This window comes from Biomphalaria glabrata, chromosome 6, assembly GCF_947242115.1.
Source record: "Biomphalaria glabrata chromosome 6, xgBioGlab47.1, whole genome shotgun sequence".
Lineage (NCBI taxonomy): Eukaryota > Metazoa > Mollusca > Gastropoda > Planorbidae > Biomphalaria > Biomphalaria glabrata.
Genome location: NC_074716.1, coordinates 22087135 through 22109442, shown reverse-complemented (window position 1 = coordinate 22109442; position 22308 = coordinate 22087135). Strand labels below are relative to the sequence as shown.

General features: G+C 35.3%; 1 protein-coding gene and 1 long non-coding RNA gene across 2 annotated transcripts in view; both read left to right on the top strand.

The window, feature by feature from the left end:
- Positions 1-10459: 10459 nt before the first annotated feature.
- Positions 10460-12560, top strand: LOC129926801 (uncharacterized). Its single transcript, XR_008778541.1, has 4 exons — positions 10460-11080; positions 11205-11338; positions 12059-12229; positions 12509-12560. It is a non-coding gene; the product is annotated as an uncharacterized LOC129926801 (long non-coding RNA).
- A 1424-nt stretch (positions 12561-13984) lies between these two features.
- The window catches only part of LOC106064400 (protein RRP5 homolog), a 29481-nt gene continuing 21157 nt past the window's right edge, over positions 13985-22308 (top strand). The window contains exons 1-12 of the mRNA XM_056033300.1: positions 13985-14005; positions 14158-14281; positions 17062-17189; positions 17517-17582; positions 17743-17844; positions 18270-18476; positions 18822-18949; positions 19366-19426; positions 19517-19663; positions 20460-20636; positions 21585-21719; positions 22052-22117. Coding sequence (XP_055889275.1) covers positions 13985-14005; positions 14158-14281; positions 17062-17189; positions 17517-17582; positions 17743-17844; positions 18270-18476; positions 18822-18949; positions 19366-19426; positions 19517-19663; positions 20460-20636; positions 21585-21719; positions 22052-22117 — 1362 coding nt within the window. The remainder of the gene's footprint in view (positions 14006-14157; positions 14282-17061; positions 17190-17516; positions 17583-17742; positions 17845-18269; positions 18477-18821; positions 18950-19365; positions 19427-19516; positions 19664-20459; positions 20637-21584; positions 21720-22051; positions 22118-22308) is intronic.

The window sequence follows — 22308 nt, the reverse complement described above, 5'->3', positions numbered from 1 at the left end:
AACTTTGTCACATGTAAATTATGAGTGAGTCTGGTGTGAATGTACACTTTGGTTTCTTATAGTTATAATGTTTTTTGTTTGGTGTAATGCACAAATTGTAAGACAAATTTCCTTACGGATAATAAAGATTATTATATATATATATATATATATATATATTGTTATGACTTTGCCATGCGCACCGCCATCCAAGATAGTGCAGAAAGAAGGTGCGCACTATCTGTGACTAAACAAGTCGGATGTTGACATTAGGACTAACGATTTCCGCCCAAGTCGAGACAGCCAAGATGGAGATGCTGTACTCAAGGCAGATGCCCCTTTGTGTTTGTCATGTCCTCTTGTAAATAAACGTCTTTGTCTCGTTGAGTTGCCTCCCTTAAGTTATTACAATTGGTGTCAGAAGTGGGATTATAGGCAACTCAACGAGAGGAGGTAGGATTTACAATGGCAGCTTTGAAACAATTAGACCAACTCTCGGTTAGAGAGCTTAGGAAGGAACTTCGTAACCGATATGAGATAATTGGTGGTACCAAGGAGGTGCTTACAGCTCGTCTCCGGCAAGCCTTGGTTGATGAAGACGAAGATCCGGAGACCTACCTATTTGAAATTGAATCGGAGATTTATGAGCTTATTGGCAAGATAAATGAAGGTATTGATGAAATGTGTGAACAAATTAACAGTATGGGGAAAAAGGTAGATAAAATGGTGTCTCAAGTAGACTCGTTGGTAAAGGAGCAGTTGCCTGTAGACTCGTTGGTAAAGAAGTTGCGTGGTCAAGACTGTGGTTGCACAAACAGTGGTGACGGAGACGCTGGGGATTTGAGCGCCGTCTGTGTTTGTGTTGTGGGCAAGTCTTGTGGTTGTGACTTTCAAGACGAGAAACGTGATGGCGATTGCTGTGATGATCTTAACGGGATGTACCGAGTCGAACGGAAAGAGACAAATGAAGAAACTGGAGACTGTTACGTGCCTGAAGCGTTTGTTCCTGTTGTACCTGTTACCAGTACCTTAACTGAAGTCTGTTATGTGCCTGAAGCGTTTGTTCCTGTTGTACCTGTTACCAGTACCTTAACTGAAGTCTGTTATGTGCCTGAAGCGTTTGTTCCTGTTGTACCTGTTACCAGTACCTCAATGAGCCGGACAGATCAAGACAACGTTGGGTCTGTGTTCGAGCCTGTTGCTGTGAACTTTAAAGACCTCTGCCTATCTTCCGGTGCCTACGAAGGAAATTCGAAGCTCGACAACTGCATCCAGAATTTTAGCATGAATTGTACGTGCGGCGCATCACACATAGAATTAAGATGCCAAGAAAACCACCAACAGGGCATATGTACTTCTACCATCATCATCGACATTGGCATAGACGAATGTCAATCGGACTACTCTAAATCTGAGCCGTCAAGAGGAAGACATTTTCCACTTGAAACTGAAGAGACCTGTATTCTGGACGTGAAACTGTTGTCTGAGGATGACTGCGGTGCATTGGACTTTGTTTGCAACGTGGCTGCATGTGATCCTGCAGCTCCCTTGAGAGGCGTCTGTCGGGAAGGTCTGCTGAGACAGCGTGTCCGATCAACGGCTGTGCTGAAGAAAACAGTGCTCGACACTATCTCTTTGTGTGTCAAACGGCCACGTCATCGTCGCAACAACAGCCTGGTCAACTGGAGAAAGAGAAAGCGGCACTGGAGGAAAACAATGCGGATGGCTTCGTGGGGAACACGCTCCCTGCCGCCTGTGGCTCCCACTGATCGACCTCCACCTGAACTGTCAAGCCTCAGCTGCACTGTTTCTTTTCGGGACGAAAAGTGCTAAGACGGGGGCAATGTTATGACTTTGCCATGCGCACCGCCATCCAAGATAGTGCAGAAAGAAGGTGCGCACTATCTGTGACTAAACAAGTCGGATGTTGACATTAGGACTAACGATTTCCGCCCAAGTCGAGACAGCCAAGATGGAGATGCTGTACTCAAGGCAGATGCCCCTTTGTGTTTGTCATGTCCTCTTGTAAATAAACGTCTTTGTCTCGTTGAGTTGCCTCCCTTAAGTTATACAATATATATATGTATATATATGAGAATAAAAAAAAAGCAGTGTTTCTCAACCTTCGGGGAAAAAACAAACAAAAAAACAGTCATGTTGAGGCCTTTTTCTTGCAAGTTTGGGGGAGCGCTGTATATATAAGCCTTCCGAGTGGAAGCCCCGACGCCAAAAGCGTTTTCTTGCATTCTTCTCTGCAGAAACGCATTCTCTTGACATCTACAGCTTATTATTCATCATGGGAGTTCGGGGCTTTTCCCCGATGCCAAAAGCGTTTTCCTGCATTTTTCACTGCAGAAACGCCTTCTCCTGACATCTACAGCTCACTATTCATCAGTGAGGTTCGGGGCGAAGCCCCAACGCTAAAAGCGTTTTCTTGCAGACGCAAGAAATAAAAAACAATTCGATTAAGAGAGGAAAGACTACTCAACTTAATCGCCAACAGCTTTCGAGGCGCAGGAGCCTGTTAGAGTATTGCGGTACGATATAGGCCTATATAGGGCCCCGCATATGACACTCGCCCAGGGCTCCGCGCACTGCTAAGGCCGCCTCTGGCTACACTCCTCCGGGCCATCCGTCACCTAAAACTCTTCTTGTAACAATAAGAGTGACTTTGCGTGGAAAGTGGAAAGTCCGAAAATCATCTAGCTAGTAATAGAATCTAGTGAAGATAATTCGCACACAGCCGTGAAAAGTCTGCGAATTTTAGTGAATTTAATTAGATCTAGACTCTAGATTTATGGTAGATTTAACGAAAATATTTTGACAACAGTCGTGAAAAGTCCGCAAATTTTAGTGACTTAGAGAGAGTTAGAATCTATAGTCACTATAGAGTCTAGAGATCTACGATAGATTCATTGAAGATAATTCTCAGTCCGCGAATTTTCGTCAATTTGCGTTAGAGTCTAGATCTACTGTACATTCAGTCAAGTTAATTCGCACACAGACAAGAAAAGTCTGCGAATTTAGATACTTAAATTAGATCTGGACTCTAGATTTACGCTAAATCACTAGAATCTAGTGAAGATAATTCTCACATAGCCGTGAAGTCCGCGAATTTTAAGGGCTTAGATCTAGAGTCTAGATTTACGGTAGATTCAGTGAATAAATTCGCACAGAGCCTTGAAAAGTCCTCGAAATTTAGTGACAAGTGTTTTAAGTCTGCGAATTTTAGGGAATTAGCGTTAGGGTCTAGATAGTGGTTCCCAAACTTTTTTGTCCCGTAGACCCCTTGCCTTGTTTTGTTATTTTCGGTAGACCCCCTGCCTAACCTATATTTCTTTTTTTTTTTTTGCTAATTCATCAACTACTTTTTAAAAAAAAAGTAATTTCTAACTGTAATGAATCGAAGGGTGAAAAAGTAATTTAAAGCTTCATTTCAATTTAGAGAGATTTATCTTTTTTATTTATTAAATTTAAACCAATTACAAAATCAATTAATATGTATTACTGAAATCACCAAACAGACTAGAATTTTTTTTTTCATCCGTTGCTACGGATACTATGTTTCATATAGAAATTTGATATTACATGAAGTTGTCCTTCAAACATAAAATAATAATTAATGCATTAATTTACCTTAAGATTCATTGTAAACGTTTTCACAAAGAGCAGTCTCACGTGTATTTCTTTTCACGTGTAGCTCAAATATTGGGTCAGGGGAAACTGTTTTCACTAACAGAAGGGGCGAAGGTGAGTAACTGGCAACTAATCCAGTAAACTTTGTCAAGCAGGGACTCATTAATCTTGGCTTGCTACCCACCTAGCAGAAGGAAAACTGAATTCAAACCTCTGTTGCCTTGCAGCTAAACCCAAACATGGGAAAGGCTTCGAGCGTCAACCCTAAGGAAAAATAAGGAGCCTGCAGCACACAGCGCTACACCCTGTTAGACCCTGCAACGCAGCTGATCCTAAACTGTATATATCGTTTGCAAAGAATTACTTAAGACTCTTTAAATGTTATAACTTATGGCATACAACCCTTGAACTGTATTATTGCTTAAACTACTTCAGCGGCTGGTCTCTATAATGGTTTCCATATTTGGCTATAAGAGATCTTGTAAGACTATCATAAACCAACATTTTCTCTATATGATGTTGAAGGCCGATTTAGTGGGTCTATTCTAAACTTTATTTATGAGTGATCGAAAGTTTTTCCAACCTTCATCTTTTTATCTCAGGGTGGCATCGTCTCAAATGATCCTACAGCGTAATTGGTTTCATATGGTCATAAAAAAGGCTCTTAAACAACCGCTCGTTTGACAAGGAAGGAATGAAGCCCAACTTTAAAAAATCAACGCTGTATAATCTACATTTCTTTTTGTTAAACATTAGTTACATGTAGACAAAATTAAGCTATTCATTATGAAGGCATCTCTAAGAATGTTTCTTATTAAAAAAAAAAATGGAAAAGCAACCATTTGTAATGTTCTTTACTAAATCTTTAAAAAAAATGGTTGTTTGAGGTTTTGTGATGACAGTCAAGTACTTGATTAAAAGATAACTTTCATTACATTTTCTGTGGACATACATTTCTGTGGTAAGTTGGCAAGATATTTATTATTGCCAAAATCAAGTATCAATTATTACATTGCTTACATGTTTATATTTTTAATATTGACTTTGATATTGGTTATCTGAGTATATGTGTAATTCAGGGTTAGTAGCACTTTCCCATGACAAAATTTTAGGAGATTTTAGAAGGTTTTTAAGGATGAAATGATATATATATATATGTATGTATATATGTATGTATGTAGCCTATGTACGTATGTATGGACATACGATGGCAAGACCGCACTACAAACAGCGAATGTCCTTGCGAACGCCGGTATGGACAGTATAGAGAGACTTCTTTCGGTCCGACAGTTGCGCTGGGAAGGGCACGTATCCCGTATGGTCTTTTTTTTGGTGATCTAAAAGGTGGTCGACGTAACACAGCTGGAGATCACTCACGAAGGCCGCGGGATACACATTTGAGACCAAAAGAAAATCTGCTACCGAGGACAATCGCAGACGACAAAAAGAAAATCTAAATCGACCGCCTGCGGACAATGGTTATGCTTGCCCTGGATGTGGCAAAATATGTAGGTCACAGCTGGGACTGCGCAGCCACGGGAAATACTGCATTCCTCACTGATCTTCGGACTTATTATTATGTACGTATGTATATGTGTATATATATATATATATATATATATGTGAGCAGGTCAGGCAGGCGCGAGTGGATAGAGATGACCTATTCTCTGCTGCTCAACATTAAAATTTACCAACAGTAGGCAGATGTTTGCGCTACTGGGTGGGCTCAATCTGTGCACCTCGGTATGGTGACCAAGGGGCTAGAGTAGCCTAAGTAACCAGACAACTAACTATACTAACTCAACTAAATGAAAACAAGATAACAAACTTTAGTTTACGATAAATAAAACAAAAAGAAACTTTATTTACATACAAAAATAAATCAATAATAAAAAATAATATATACACTAACACTACAATCCACAACTGAACTCAGCAACTAACTAAAACCCTCTAAATCTACACCACTACAAACACTAACAAACTAACCAAACCAACTATGTTACTATCTAACTAAATCACTACAACTACTACCCTAGACCTAGATCTACAATAAACAAACTACAATAAACTAGTCTAGATCTATAATATCCTACTGTTACACTCATAACACTAACACTAAAACAAGAATATCTTATCCTTAGGCTCAGTACCTTACTATTCACTAAGAACAGAACTGAGAAACAGACTATAAATATAACTAAGTTTACTAAGGCGATAATAAAGAAACAAAATAACACTAGCCTAGCTTAGGCTTCCCTAGAATTAGATCTAGAATAGATCTACAGAAACAATAACAAAACTATCAATAGCAGAAACAAAGTAACACTAGCTTCCCTAGAATTAGATCTAGATCTAGAATAGATCTACAGAAACAATAACAAAACTATCAATAGCAGAAACAAAATAACACTAGATTCTAGATTCCCTAGATCTAACAACAGCAGTTATAAACAGCAGCTATTAGCAGTAATATTCAACAGCAGCAGCTAAAAGCAGCAGTTAAAAGCAGCAGTTATAATAGCAGGCCGTCCCAGGTACAGGAATAAAAATATAATTAGACTAGGACCACAAAGATATTCAGTCACACAGACAGATATGGTACTGACCACTGGTCAACTGTACACTGAACTGTTTTTAAACAGCGTGGCATCACTTTTTATACACAAAAAGCGGAAGTACAAATAATAAGTTTGGCACTAGCCTATAAAAATAAAATATATAAAAATATAGCTCTGGGAGCGCAAGCTCACACACACATATATATATATATATATATATATATATATATATATGTGTGTGTGTGAGCTTGCGGGTGCACCGGATAGTCCCTCCGGCTCCGGCTTCTGCTGAATATTCGGCACTTTTTCACTGTCTGACACTATCCGGCTCCGGTCGGATATCACTACCGGATCTTATATAATACAGACGTTACTTCAAAAAAGGAGATGATTACGTCATACGCGTCATGCATTTAGTCATGCATATTTAACCAATGACTTAAATGCTGCCAAGTCACTGGTTTTCCTGGCTAGCTCAGGCAACCCATTCCATGCTCTAATAGCACCAAGGAAGAAGGAGTATTTGTACAAATTTGTCCTAGCATATGGGACGAGAAATGTGCCTTTATCTTTGTGTCTTTCAGAGTATTTTATTAAATTTTGTTTTTGTATTTGAAGATTATGCTTCAGTGTTTTATGTATAATTGCTACTTTACTTTTGAGTCTTCTGTCCTGAAGGCTTTCTAAATTTAGTGATTTTACTAAAGGTGTTACTCTAGTCAAATGTGAATATTCGTTTGTTATGAATCGCACTGCTCTATTTTGTGTTTGTTCCAGTTTCTTAATGTTTTCTTGAGTTGAGGGGTCCCAAACGGAGGATGCATATTCTACTATTGGCCTAACCAAGGTTAAATAACATTTTAGTTTTATGTTCATATTTGATTTGTAGAAATTTCTTTTAATAAACCCTAATGCTTTGTTTGATTTTTTTTTATAGTTTCATCAATATGTGGATTCCATGACAGTTTTTCATTTATTATAACACCTAGGTATTTTGCGTTTTTAGTCTGTGTTACTGGTTTGCCATGAATAAGATAAGTGGAATTAATTTGTTTTAGTTTTTTTGTTACTCTTAACAACTGACATTTTTCTGGGTGGAAAGACATGCTCCAATTTGATTCCCATTTCTGTAATTCATCTAATTCTCTTTGTAAAATATCTGTGTCTTGTGTTGTTTTTATTGTTCTATATATTATGCAATCGTCTGCAAATAATCTGACTTTTGTTCCTGAAGTAATGCAATTTGGTAAATCATTTTTGTAAATTAAAAATAGTAGTGGACCCAAGACTGTTCCTTGAGGTACACCTGAGTTTACTGTTATCGGTGATGATTTAGAGCAATTTATTATTACAGTTTGTTCTCTCCCTATCAGAAAATCTTTAATCCACTGATGCAGTGGACCATTAATGCCGAAATATTTTAATTTTTTAAGCAAACTATGGTGGTGAACTTTGTCAAAAGCCTTGGAAAATCTAGTAAGATAGCATCTATTTGTTCACTATTATCTAAACCTTTTGAAAAATCATCAATTAGTCCTATTAGTTGTGTTTCACATGATCTATATTTCCTAAAGCCATGTTGGTATGGGGTGAGGACATTATGTTTGTCTAAGTGGTTTATGATGTTGCTACATATTATGTGTTCTAGGATTTTACATGTGATGCTGGTAAGTGATACTGGTCTGTAGATTCCTGTGTCAGATTTTTCTCCTTTTTTAAATAGGGGGGTGACATTAGCTCCTTTCCAGTCCTTTGGTACTCTGCCCTGGTTAAGCGATGCCTGAAAGAGTATTTTGAACACTGGGGCTAGCTCATTGCTTAGTTCTTTGAGTAATCTAGCTGGAATACCATCAGGTCCAGACGCTTTATTTGGTTTGGTGTTGGCTAATAGTTTTTGAATTCCATTTTCTTGTACTTCTATATCTTCTATGTTGTCTACTTAGTTCTAATTAAGTAATATGTCTTTGTCTCCTGGGGCTGAGAATGCTGATGCAAAGTATTTGTTTAGGATGTTTGCTTTAGTTTCATTATCATTATGTATTAAGTTATGTTCATCTTTTAATGGCGCTATGCCTGTTGTTTCCATTTTCTTAAACTTAATGTATGACCATAGGTTTTTGTTGTTATCTTTAGATATTACATTGTTTATGTATTAACTCTGCAGCTGTCTGCTTACTTTTTGGGTTAAGTTTTAATTTTTATATACTTTTTGTAAACTCTTTCTGCCTTAGTTTCTTTAAATTTTCTATATAGGTTTTCCTACTGTTTACAAAGCTTCTTTGGTCTATTATTAAACCAGCATTTATTTATTTTGTTTGATATGTATTTAGTTGGTATATGATTTTCTATAATTCTTTTAAGATGGTTTTTAATGACATCCAGAGGTCATCGACTGGTTGGTTAATGTCTTTTTCTAATAAGAATGTTTGTTGAAAGTTTAATACAGCTTGGTGTAGTTGTGTTGGGTTACATTTATTCCAGAGTAAGATTTTTCTTTTGGATAGTAAAAGCTACACATGTATTTCTATTAATATTGTTATGCGCCTCCGCGCTAAGTCTTTTCTAGATACGCCAAACGGAGGTAACACTTAAATATCGAAACAATATAGGCGAAAGGCAAACAATATAAAGGTAGTCGACGCTGATAAACGATGTCCAACAAGAAGTTTAAACTAAATCTCCATGTTAATAAAAATATACCAATACTCATAAAATGGACATGATTCAATAATGTCAGTTCTGAAATACATTAATATTTTTTAGTACAAAGACAAGGTGTGTTAATCTAAATAGCAATAAGACTTTACATTATAAATTCGCATTACATACGTAGCAGCGATGTCTGGCACATTTTAAAAGCTTGTCTTGATCTTTGAGTGGTCTAGTAAACATGTAATATTCATTAACTACGTCACGCTGATAATCTGTCTAGATGTGCGAGTTATTCTCCAGAGGTAGAGATGAGCAACCCCCACCTCCTTTTGTTTATTAATTTAGTCCATAACATCGAGTTCACAGATAGGCAGCTGACCACATTAAGCCAGATGTTTACGTGTTGACACTGTCTAGAGGTCACATCTTATGAGGGAACTGAGTTTGTTTACTTGGAGAAGAATTTTTATTAGGGGCGGTACAACAAGCTAAATCTCTATAAGGTTAATCTGGTATGAGTTTGTTTATTATGAGATACGTTGTCAATCAAGGGTCTGGACCACACGCCACACCTTTTATACTATTGGCCGGGACAATAAGTTTGTTTACTTTAAGTCTCAATTAGGAGGCTGGACTACAAGCCAAACAGACACTGACCAGGGGTATCTTTAAAGGGAGGGCTCAAGAGACTCAACACCCCCAACTTCTTATTTGTTTAATCCATGACAATGTATTGATAGACATTGACCATTCTTAAGCCAGAATGGATTAACGCAGATTGTTTAGAAATATTGACAGTGTCTAGAGGTCACTAGATGATGACACTAAGTTTGTTTACTTGGAGAAAAATGTCATTTAGAGCGCTGAACACACGTTCGTTGCACAATAAAATAAAACAAATATGTGCATGTGTGCGTTTATGTATTTTTTCCCCTTTAGAAAGAAAACTAATTTCATTGTTTTAATCTATTGACTTAATATATAAAGGAAAACCGTACAGTAGAATTTAACATCGCAGAAAATAAATTGATCGAAAGCACCACAATTAGATCTAGCAAACAAAGAAAAAATATGCTGGAATGTTAAGAAACATTTGACCTTTGTAACCAAGGTACAGATATAATTTATCTATATGCTTGATTGACCATGCCAATGTGTTTTTTTTTACCTGCACACTAAACACTATTGCTTATGCCCAAGGGGAAAAAACGCGTGAAGGTCAACACAATCATCTATACACACTACACTATGACTACATGTGTTGGGTCACTACGTCTATCTGACCAGGTTGTTACAATCAGTCGAACACAAAGTCTATTTATGTTTTTTTTTTTTTTTTTGGTAAGGCGGGTGTGGGTGATTTTTTTGCTGTCTTTTTGAATGATGCATTGTAAAACATACAAAAAAACTATGCATTTATCAAATTAATTATATACATCCTTGCCTAAAGCTCTTGTGAGTTAATGGGGATGGCAGTGGGCAGAGTTTCAATCTAAGATCATCAAGACGACATTCCTGAACACATATCATGCAACCAGCTAGACAAGATGATTTATAATTTTGATTATATATATATATATATATATATATATATATATATATATATATGATATTTACATTTATTACTTCTTTATTATCTATAAGGCTATAGACCAGGCTACTCTTTATAGCTAAGACCTTGCGATCTGTAGGGCAGATGATGTAAAGGTCATCTGTCTCTTTTGCCCACAGTTAATGAGGGTGTCATGTGGCCAGCACGATGACCAACCACCTTTAGGTTTTCCCAACTAATATCAGATATCCATTATAGCTGGCTGACTCAGAGGTGCCCAAAGATCTCAAAATTAAAAATCCCAGGATTAGACTAGGACCTCCAGTTCAGAAGCGTAGCGCTTTACTGCTCAGCCACTGCTCCGCCAACAACAATGCATTAGTTAGGCAATTTGATGAAACTTTAAAGTGATTCTAATAAAACCTAGATTGTCGAAAAGAACTTAAAAAAGATTTTCAACCACTGCAAATAGTAATGGTAATATTAATTTTTTAAATGTCCAAAAATGTAGTGAAAGTCTGGTTGTTCTAATTAGCTAATTTTATGCTTCCTTAAGCAATCATGATAAAAAATGTACATCAGTCTTTTCATTTCAAGGAGGAAAATGTGGAAAACTGAAGATTTTCCCCGTGGCAAGACTCCAATCAAGAAAAATGTTCAAGGATTAATTGAATCTAAGTCTAAAGAGCCAAAGTTTGAGGTACTTCAATAATACTTTTTGCACATAGCACAGAAATTAATGTAGTACTTTTCTCACAAATTTAGTATAGAAGTCAAAGTCTCAGTTTTGTCAGTTCGTTAGTTTTCTGTTGTTTTTTTGTCAGAAATCTCCCAAGGAATCAGTTGGTGAAATTAAAAAGTCACAAAAGAGAAAGAGTTTACATATTTCAACTCAACCAACAAAAAAAAACGCAGAATAAGTGGAAACCAAAAAGTGTTCAAAACACCTTTACAGGATGTAAGTAACTAATTTTACAATTCAATTACATATATGGATATATTCTAAGTGGCTTCAAATGTTGTCATGGCCAGGGGTGTCAATTGGGATAAGCTCCCATTGTCTGTAAAATACTCTTAATGGCATGCATCTCAAATAGCCCCTGACAACTAAGTCCAGCACCTGGCCTGCTCGTTTGGTTAAGATATTAAGCCAGGCAAAACTGCTCTTACAAACGAGTGAAGGCGGATACATGCGCCACAAAACTGGGAGCTTCGGGCAGATGGAGCTCATCAGCCTAGTAAGGCAATTCATCTAGGAGAGGGGTGCTCTGACTTCAATCCCCTGCTGCCTTGTGGTAATGAGGATTCAAGAGACAACCTGGAGGAAAAATCAGGAGTGAAGCCCCATAGGTGTTGGGAATAGCAACTATGACATTCCCTTCGGCAGCTTCTGCAACTGAGCTGGTGCCAAATGTAATGCAAAGTGTTCCTTTGGATCTCATCTGCAAGGTTGAGAGAGGGACCATGACGCATGGGCTACCCATGACCCCTTTATCTAAGGCCCAGGATTGCGCCCCGGAGAGGAAACTCTGGTGCTGCTGCAAAGTGGCTAATCTCCAAAACCAGTGACTCATCTGGGCACATCCATTGCCTTCCGAGACAAAAAGGAGCCATATATTCTAAGTTGTCAATAAATATTAAAATATTGTGACGTAACATTTTTTTTTATCATCTATAGGATATTAGTACAGGCCTTCGTGTTATGGGCTGTGTTAGGCAAGTCTTTGATCATTCAATATATGTGTCATTACCTGGCAATGTTGTGGGCACTTTGCCCATTACAGAACTGTCTGAATGTTACACACATCTGAATAAACTTGTTGACTGTGAGGAGAAGTATCTATCAGAGGTAGGAAACCATCATTTAGTGCTGTACATTTTTAATACTTTCAATGGCTTTTTTAGAGTGGTAGGATGAAATCATGGCTTGATTTAGTCTTTAGAATTGAAAAAACAAAATAGAACTAGCTTGTTATGCATTCATTGAAGCATTATGCTCTTTTTATTTTTTTTTATTAAATTCTTATTTATATTTTACTTTAAAGTTGTTGTTTGTTTTTTTTTGTTACATATTATTTTGTCTATTTTTACCAGTACTTTTATTACATTTACATTTGAAATTTTTTAGGACATCAGATCACCTGATGAACTTTTTAAACCAGGCATGTTGGTTCCTGTGCTGTTTCCGCAACTCTTATTTTGCGTTATTCATTTTTTTGGAGAACATGTCCCGCATAACCTCATGCGACGCTCTATCACAACCTTACTAAGGGTTCGACTCACAGTTCGGCATATGATTTCTTTGATTTAGACCCGATCTCTATAACTGACTCCTAAAATATGTCTTAGCCATCTTTGTTGAGTCACATTTAGTGTTTTTTTCAATTTTGGCAGAACACTATTCACACTTTATTAATGGAGCCCAAGCCACTGGTAGAAATTTGTAACCTTTCTTGACTACGCTCTTGGAATTACATGCCTGTATTTCGCTTTAGATTTTATATCGAAAAGGAAAGTTTTTTCGTCAAAATCATCTGTTTCATCTGAGGGGTTTTAAACTAAAAAATCTCTGGAGTTGTTTTTTTTTAAATTCAAAACCCCATTTAGCTACGATCATAGAATATGGTGACTGTAGTTTGCTTTAAAATAATATTTAAGAGAGAGGTTTTCAACTCTAAACGCTCTGTAGGGAAATTTTAAACTCAAAACCATCTGGAGGGGTTTTAAACTTTAAAGAAAAAGCCATCTAGAGGAGGCGGATTTAAACTCAAAACCACCCTCATAGCATTTTGAGTGCGTAATTTGCTTTTTTTTTAATATTGAAGAGGTAGTTTTCAGCTTGAAACCCCGCAGGCAGGGGGTTTTAAACTCAAAACCCCTTTGGCTACGCTCATAGATTTTATAGTGTGTAATTTGCTTTTTTTTATATTGAATATGTACTTTTTAGCTTCAAACCCCAACTGGAGAGGGGGGGGGGAATTTTGAGTGTGTAATTTGCTTTTTTTATATTGGAGAGGGGGTTTATCGTAAATTTTGGAGGGGGTTTTAAAATCAAAATCTTCCTTAACTGTGCTGATGGAATTTGGGGATTGTTGTTTGCATTTTTTTGTTTTGTTTTATAGAAGAGGGGGATTTAACTGCAAAACCTGTGGTAGGGGGTTTAATAGAGGGGGATTTAAATTCAAAACCCCCTGGTAGAGGGATTTGTATCTCAAAACCCCCTGATAGGGGTTTTTTAAATCTCAAAACCCCCTGGTAGGGGGTTTTAAACTCAAAACCCCCTGGTAGAGGGATTTGTATCCCAAAACCCCCTGATAGGGTTTTTTTAAATCTCAATACCCCCTGGTAGAGGGTTTTTAACTCAAAACCCCCTCGGCTGTGCTGTGGTAAGTGATGATTTAGTATTAAAATCTCACCTAAAATAGACAAAATGAATAAAAAATCAGTCACTTAATTCCGCGGGGGGGGGGGTTCATTTCGGGGGGGGGGGGTTTGAACCCCAACCCCCCCCCCCTGGCTACGCCCATGCTATCAAAGTAAATCTAGGAAAGGTGCACAGGATCAGAGCACAAGTTGGCAACTTTTTTCACTTCATTCTGATTGTATGTCAGCTATTTCTTTAATTGCACATTAATTGTATGTCATCCACTTCTTTTGTTCCAAGCTACCTTATAAGAGATATAGGGCTTCTTTTGCTCCCAATTCAATATATACATCTTGATATCAGGAACCACATCCTGTAAAGCATATAATTGTTGTTCAACATTTATGTTCTAGTTGCTGTTTGGTAGTGTCTCTAGTGTTGAAGATCATGGCTACAGTGTAGAGTTGGGAATCAAGGGATTAAAGGCATTTCTTCCAAGTAAAAATGCTGAAGCTTTTATAAAGACTTGTAATTGTGGTAAGTACTTTTCAAATTCATGCAAGATAGAATAGTATATACATGAAAGTAACATAGCTAGGAAAATAGTTGAACATACTGAAAGACACATTTTGGTTGATGTAATTAATTACATTTTACTAATTAAAGTAATTAAATTTTATTTCCTAGTAAAACTTGATTGTTAGATTATTGGATCTAACAAATACTATATAATACAAATACTAAATACTAGATTTATATATTAGGCCCTATAATTTAGTTTGACAGTTTGTATTAAAATGCCTAAATATAAGACGTAAACATCGCAGCTTGCTTAACTCTTTCTCTCCGTAATTATTTACCACATTCTGTTGGAATCATCTGTTAGGAGAAAAAGATTTAAGACTTCATTTGTTGTGACTAGGACTTGTGCACGCCAGGGAGATTTAGATGGTTCAATAATTTCATCCTTTATTAGTTGTTGAATTTCCTTCTCTATAAACTTTCTATCTGGAATTGAGTATCTGCGAGACCTTGAAGCCACTGGGGTACAGTTTGGTGACAGATTACTAAATAGGCTAGGAGCCTCTACCTTCGCTGGCTGGAGAGTACTCAGGCATAATGATGGTTTCTGACCATCGAAAGGAATAAACAAGTTTTGGTGCAAACTTATAAAGTCAAGTCCAAGAATTACGTCAGAGCATAAATTGTCTAGTAGAGAAAGTCTAACTCCCTCGTATCGTTCATTTTTGAGACGTATGTTAGCGTAGATATGTCCATTTGTGCTTCTTAGCGATGTACTTCGAAATATAGCTTTCACAGCTCCCAGTGTCTACTAGGGCCTTCAATAGCACATTGTTGATGCAAATAGGTATTGTAGATTTGTTTAGATTCATAGGCTGTACAGTAGCGATAGCCGAAACTGTTGAAGCCATATATTTGCAAACTTTCTGAAAATGGCCCTTTTTGGAGCACTGGTTGCATGTGGCTTCCCTTGCAGGGCATTGAGATCGGGGATGTTTAACCCTGCCGCAAAAGTAGCACTTGCTAGCTAATGCATTTTGAGGAATCGTTACATTTGGCAACGGTGAGGCCGAAGAATTGGTGGGAGTAGTTGCCGCGCAATTCGTTTCCGGCTGTGATGATTCATACTGTAATGAGTGCTGATAAGCATGTTCTAGTAAGCGAGCCTCCTCGAAGGCGTCCTTTAAACTTAAAACAGTCTTTTCAAGTAGATGTTTTCGAATGCTTTTGGACACTAGTTCATTGATAAACGAATCTCTACTAGCCTCTTCTCAGTGTTGTTCAGCAGTCACCGCTTTGAAGTTGCAATCTTTGGATAGAATTCTTAATTTCTGCATGTAGGCGTCTATAGTTTGACTTTGCTCTTGTTTGCAAGTAGCTAGCCTGTGCCTAGCAAACACCTCATTCTTTGGTTGAATGTAGATATCATTTAGAGTCTGGATTGCTTCATCAAATGTCTCTTTATCAAGTATCATTTGATATACAGCAGGAGAGATATAGTTTATCAGTAGTTTCTTAGTAATCAAGATTATCTACTGATACTGCTGATATAAAGTTTCATACCAGTGCTGCCAATGCTCTGCTGCTTGAGGTGCTGTGGGCTCGATGTCAAATTTCTCTGGCCGAAATATCCTATCCATTTCGAAATTCTAACAACTTCACAGTTTTGGATTTAGTATATTATATTGTTATGAACATAAAGATAAGAGAGTCAAAAACCATGTCTGTATAGTATGGCTTTAATACACTGAATGGCTACACAACACACGTTTCGTGAACACATTCTCACGGACGAGTTACAAGCACATGTAAAAAAAAGAACGATAACAGATACAGAATACGATTTTCATAACATACACATAGGAACTAACACAGAGAATATACCTAATGAAGGCATCTCTAAGAATGTTTATAAAAAAAAATGAAATAGCAACCATGTGTAATGTTCCTTAATAAATCTTTGTAGAAAAAAATGGTTGTTTGAGCTTTTGGTATGACAGTTGTTACTTGATTAAAAGATAACTTTCATTACATTTTCTGTGGACATAACACAGCTAATGACGTTGTTTCTGTTCTGGGTGGGATGTTGGGCAAGATATTTATTTCCAAAATGTAGAAACAATAATTGATTTGATAAATGCAGAGTTTTGTGTATTTTTTTTTACAATGCATCACACAAATGGATGGGACACACACACACACATATATACATATACATACATTTCATCAAAAAACTCCTAAAATTTTGTCATGGAAAAGTGATACTTGGTATTTATTGGATGGAGTAAAAGCAACTGGTTGCTATACTGATAGTGATACTTTTTTTTTTTTTTACAAGTTTATATCAACTATCTCTGTCTGTCTGGCCAAAAGTTTGTACACATTATTTCTCGGACACTCAATGTTGGATCAAGCTGAAATTTTGTACAATTATTTCTTTTACCTGACAACACAAGAATCAATTTAAAAATAATTAATTAATTAATTAACTATTGGTAATAAATTACTTTGTTTGGGAAGGGAAAGAAATTGTTCTTGGCTGAAGTGGTGCTGAATTAGTCCCCCTTAAACATTGTTGTCTGAGGCTTATTACAAATTTAATTACATGAATAATCCAAACAAGTTGATACACTGAATATATTGTGTCTTTTTTTGTGTGTTTTTTTTTTGTATTTTGCTTGTTTTTGTTAACTTAAGAACAGGTGAACTTGCCCTATGAATTTTTTAGTCTCAAAGAGAACTTTTCTTGCATACATTTTTTTTTATTATTATTGTTTTTAACATGATTGGTATAGGATCTCCTTTGAGTGTTGGTCAGCCATTGTGGTGTGTAACGCAATTTAAAGATAAATTCAAATGTACAGAAGGAGAAAATCATGTTCTGACTGTAACCATAGATCCGTTAGCAGTACAATCTTCAGCAGTAAGTATAACCAGATATTCAATTAGTCATCAGCTGCATAGTGTTTAATACATAAATTTGATCTATACCATTGTCAAGATGTGTTGCTATAGCACTGACATAGTGACATTTTAATTTATTTTAAACTGAGTAAGTGTTAAACAGAAAATTACTTTTTTTTAATGAGAGGATTAAATGTTAATAACGATAAGAGCCTAGAATATGAGCATTACAAATAGTGGAACATGCTTGTAGCTCAGATTCTGTTTACATCAAAGCAAACTTCTCAATAATTAGGAAATAATTGATGCTTCCATATTATATTTTTCAATTTGACTTTTTTTTTAGCTGACAGATACCAGTAATTTGAACTGTTTTTTGCCTGGAATGAATTTCAAAGGATTAATCCAAAGTGTATGTTTTCAATGCTAATATTTGCAGCTAAATGATCTATATTTAGTGATCATTATTATGTTCCCATATAAAAAAAAAGTCCTTTTCTTTTTGTATTATAAGAAACAATGAAGTGAACTGAGTTTATGATACAATTAATTTTATGTCTGTATTTCGTTAGGTTTTTGATGGAGGGCTGGTTGTGAATGTTTTAACATTTCCAGGCCATGTTCATATCACTCATTTGTGGAAACATCCAAAACTTTTCTCTGTTGGCCAGCAGGTAAAATTAAACAATATATCATATTAAATTAACATGGAAAGAAATCCTTTGATTGTAATCTAAATCATTTGTTTAAAAGTTTTCTTTGTTCATCAAAGCAGTCTAAATGACTTTACCTTTTGTATTTAGCATCTAAATAGTAAATTGAAATGATAACAAATTAAATGACAAAATATCAAACTCATTTTCTATTCAATAGAAAAATACTTTGCTCTCTCCATGATAAAATGAATTTTTTTTTAAAAATCTGTTGATAAATAAATCTTTATTTTAAAAAAGCGCAAAATATTTTTGTCAATTATGATGATGTCTTTTAAAATCAAGCTCATTCTTTGTCCTAAATCATTGTGTTATGTGGCCTCAAAGATTCACTGTTGCACAAAGTTTCAATTTGGTGTGTTTCCCTTGAACCAAATCTTTTCCAGGTCAGCCTGAAGCTTTTGTACATAGATGTAAACACTAAAACACTACATTTGACAGCACTCCCTAAACATGTTCAGTTTGATGGTAGACCTGTTAAGGTTTTTGGAGATTTGCAAATCAGTACTATCTGTGAAGCTAAAGTTGCTTGGACTCAGAAAAAAAAAGGTGTTATGTTTCATTTACCTAACAACATTACAGGCTTTGCTGCTGTAAGTATTAGCTGAAGAAAGAAATCTAGCATGATACAAATTGCTCCTAAAAATGATTTAGTTTTATAAACTCTATAAACTACTTTGGATAATGTTACTCTGCTACTTTGTTTTGGTCTTGTGTTTAACTTCTAATCTGCTGTATGTATGTAACTATTATGTAAATTATGCACATTTTGAATTGACATACTCAAGGAATTTTAAACTGACACATTTGATGAATTTTGAATCGACACATTTGATGAATTTCAAACTGACACATCTGACATTGAATTGAATTGATGTAATACCTGAATGTGCATTTAAAAACAGTTCCTGTTATGACACACTTTCTTTTGCTTATAGATGAGCCAGTTGAGTGATGTCAATAAAGAGTCTGCTAAGCTTCAGAAATATACTCCTAACTCAACACACAAGTGTCGAATTCTTGGATTTAATTTCATGGATGGACTGGCTCTTATCACTCTGAAAAAGTAATTTTTTTCATCTGGTCTTTATTTAGACAGTAGTTTTAATTGTGTTAAGTAGTTCGATGAATTAACTCCCTACTAAACATTTGAAAAGTTCTTAAGGCAAATAAAATTTTCAAAATTTTTTTGTGATGAAAGAAAGATTTTTTTTTATAGCTTTGTGTGTGTTTGTGTAAAAAAAATATTCATATGAGCTCTGTTTTAATATTCTAGTTGGTATAGAGTGGTTAAATGGTTTGAGATGTTTATTTACTTTTTGACAGAATCATGTCATTATAACTTTCACCTTCCATCCTATCAGTAAGAACAGTAACTTTCATAGTTTTCAAATTTAATTAGTAAAAATGTAATTTTATTGACAAATTTAGTAAAACATGTCTTACAAAGTTTTAACATTTACCACTGATTGTTTTATTCAGACGTATTCTACAGATGAAATTTATTCAAATAAATGAAATTTCTGTTGGTGAACTATTAGAAGTGAGTTAATTTTTCAGCTTTTATATTTTCTATTCTTAATTTATTTTTTTAACATTTGCATACACTCACACCTATGCATGTGTCCCACAGGTCATTGTGAAAGATGTGACTGCTAATGGAATCCTTGTCAAACTGGCCAAGTCTATCTTCTCTTTCATCACTTGTCTACATTTGGCTGATGTGCCCATAAAAAAACCTGAAAAGAAATTTACCCCAGGAATGAAATTAAAATGTAGAGTAAGTCAAAACATTGGGAAGGAGAGAAATATTGTTTTGTTTACAAACTAGCTTGTTTTATAATTATGCTAAATCTGTGATTTTAAATTCCACATTTTGTGGAAGTATTTTTAGTATATTTTCTTTGGTAAAATTTATTTAAAGATTGAACTAAAAGATAATGCCATTTCATATCAAGTAATGCAACTGTGACAATTTTACCCTCAATGTGGTCCCTGGATTATTAAAGCATTGTGGTGACTCATTTGCTTCAAGACTGTGACTTTTAGGATTAGTCTCAGCACTCTAACCACTTTTCCAGTTATTGATTAAAACTACTAATCAGCTGTGATGGTGAGATACCATCCTGGTGGTAAGGGACTCTGCAATAGTGTATCCAATATGACAAGAATAAAATGTAAAAAAAAGTATATTACAAAAGCAAGTTATGGACATTTTAAAAGACATTTCTGCTTTCTAGAATTAAATTCTGATTTTGTAACATTGTTACATTAGGATAAAACTGAATGCAGATAGGAAACATTTACAAAACTTTTTCTGTCACTTGAAAGAACAGGCTTATTGACTGGTTGGAATTAAATTATTTTTTAATTTTTTTTTTCCTAATTGAGAGGGAAAGTCTTTCATTGTATAGAATGGATGTCTAAAATGTAGCATTGTATTTAATTTAATTTGAGTCTTAAAATTTTCAGGGTTTATTATTTTTAAAAATATTTTCTCAAATTGAACATTAGTTAAAATGAAATAATTGGATAAATGTAATGCAATATATGAATGTAATATGATTTGTGTACAGGTCCTTGGTGTTGATGTTGAAAAGAATAAAGTATTTTTAACTCACAAACAGTCCTTAGTGAAGTTGAAGGACCCTGTTACAGAGTATAGCCAGTTGAGACCTCAGATGGAATTGGAAGGTTATATCAGTGCTATTAAAGAAAGAGTATTAATTGTGACATTCTTTAATAATGTTAAAGTAAGCCAAATTTCTGTCTTTAGTATTAACCCTTAAAGTGCTGAGCTGATTTTCACTGAGCGTATACAAAATGGAATTACAATTCTGATATTTAGAGGCTAAACTACCACACGCGTTTTAAGGGTTAATGCAGTGTTTATGTAGGCTAACAGGATAGCAATAGGAGAGCTCTTAGGACAATGGAGAACAGAAAAACAGCTAATTGCACCATATCAAGCAGTTATTCCCATAATGCAGTTAGTCCCAGCTTTTTGCCAGCCAGTACCATCTTGTCACTTAACTTATTCTGGTTTTGACTGAGTTAATTGTTTGAAAAGCAGAAAAAAACTAAAAAAACCTATATAAAAAAAAGTAAAGTTCCCATTTCAGATCTTGTGGTCTATAGGGCAGATGATGTAAAGGTCATCTGTTTCTGTGGCCTATGGTTTATAAGGGTGTCATGTGGCCAGCACAACAAACCACCTTTACTTTTCCCCAACTAACGTCAGGTACCCATAAGAGCTGGGTGAATTCAGAGGCGCCCAAAGATTCCAAAATTAAAAATCCCAATCTTCACCAGGATTTGAACCCGGGACCTCTGGCTTGGAAGCCAAGCACTTTACTGCTCAGCCACCACGTCTACAAAGCAAAAAAGTCATTTACACAATGCTAATGATATCAAATATTGTTTGTCTGATTATTAAAAAAATGAATAACAAACTGCAAATCAATAGCATTTATAGTACAAAATTAACTCTTGTTAATACTATTGTTAAATAGAACATGATATTTTGATTGCTAATTATTTATTTTTTAAAAATCTGTATCAAAACTTTTCACTTTCTCTTTTTGGATATTTCTTTAGTGTAACTGAGTGTATCTTAAGTAGATTTAGTTTCATTCTCAGTAATATTGAAAATATTTGTAGGGAGCATTCATTAAAAATTATATGTTCTTTCTCCTTCCTAGGGTTATGTTACTTTAAAGGATATGAGCAAAGAGAAGGTGGAGAGTCCTGACAGTCTCTTTTATGTTGGACAAGTCATTAGATGTCGTGTTGTCTTCTTCAATGCTGTAGAAAAGAAGTTGAAACTCTCTTTTAATGCAAGTCCTTTCTTGTTATTTGTTACTTTCTACAAAGAAATATATTGTAGACATCTTTAGTACAATGCTGCTCTTAGTATTTCCTTCTCAGTGTTAATATTATTTAAAGTTATGCATTGTTCAATTCCAATATCAAAGTAGTTTTTCTGAAAGAATTACTTGTAACAAATCAAAGGTAATGTAGAATAAACTTCTTTTGTTAGAACAATTCAATTTTTCTGTAGCATATTTCTAGTTCTTTTTTATTCAGCTTAGAACTGTAAAGGTTTAATGTTCATGAAAACAATGAAAACCAAATTGCTTTCAAAGTTTACATCATTGATCTATTTCAGTTTGGGGATGAACCTGTGACTAGTCCTAGAAAATGTTTAGAACCTTTGGATATTTCTATCAGAAAGGTAATTACTTAGTCTATACAAAATAGAAACTCCTTGAAATAGTCACACTACATTCTGAACTGAATGAGCATTAAATTAGTAAAATGTTGTTACACTTAAGCGACTGGCAGAATCAAACTGATTGACTGACCATAATCCCTTTTCCTTTTATAGCCCTTAAATAGACAGGGTGACTTTCACATTTTCCTTAT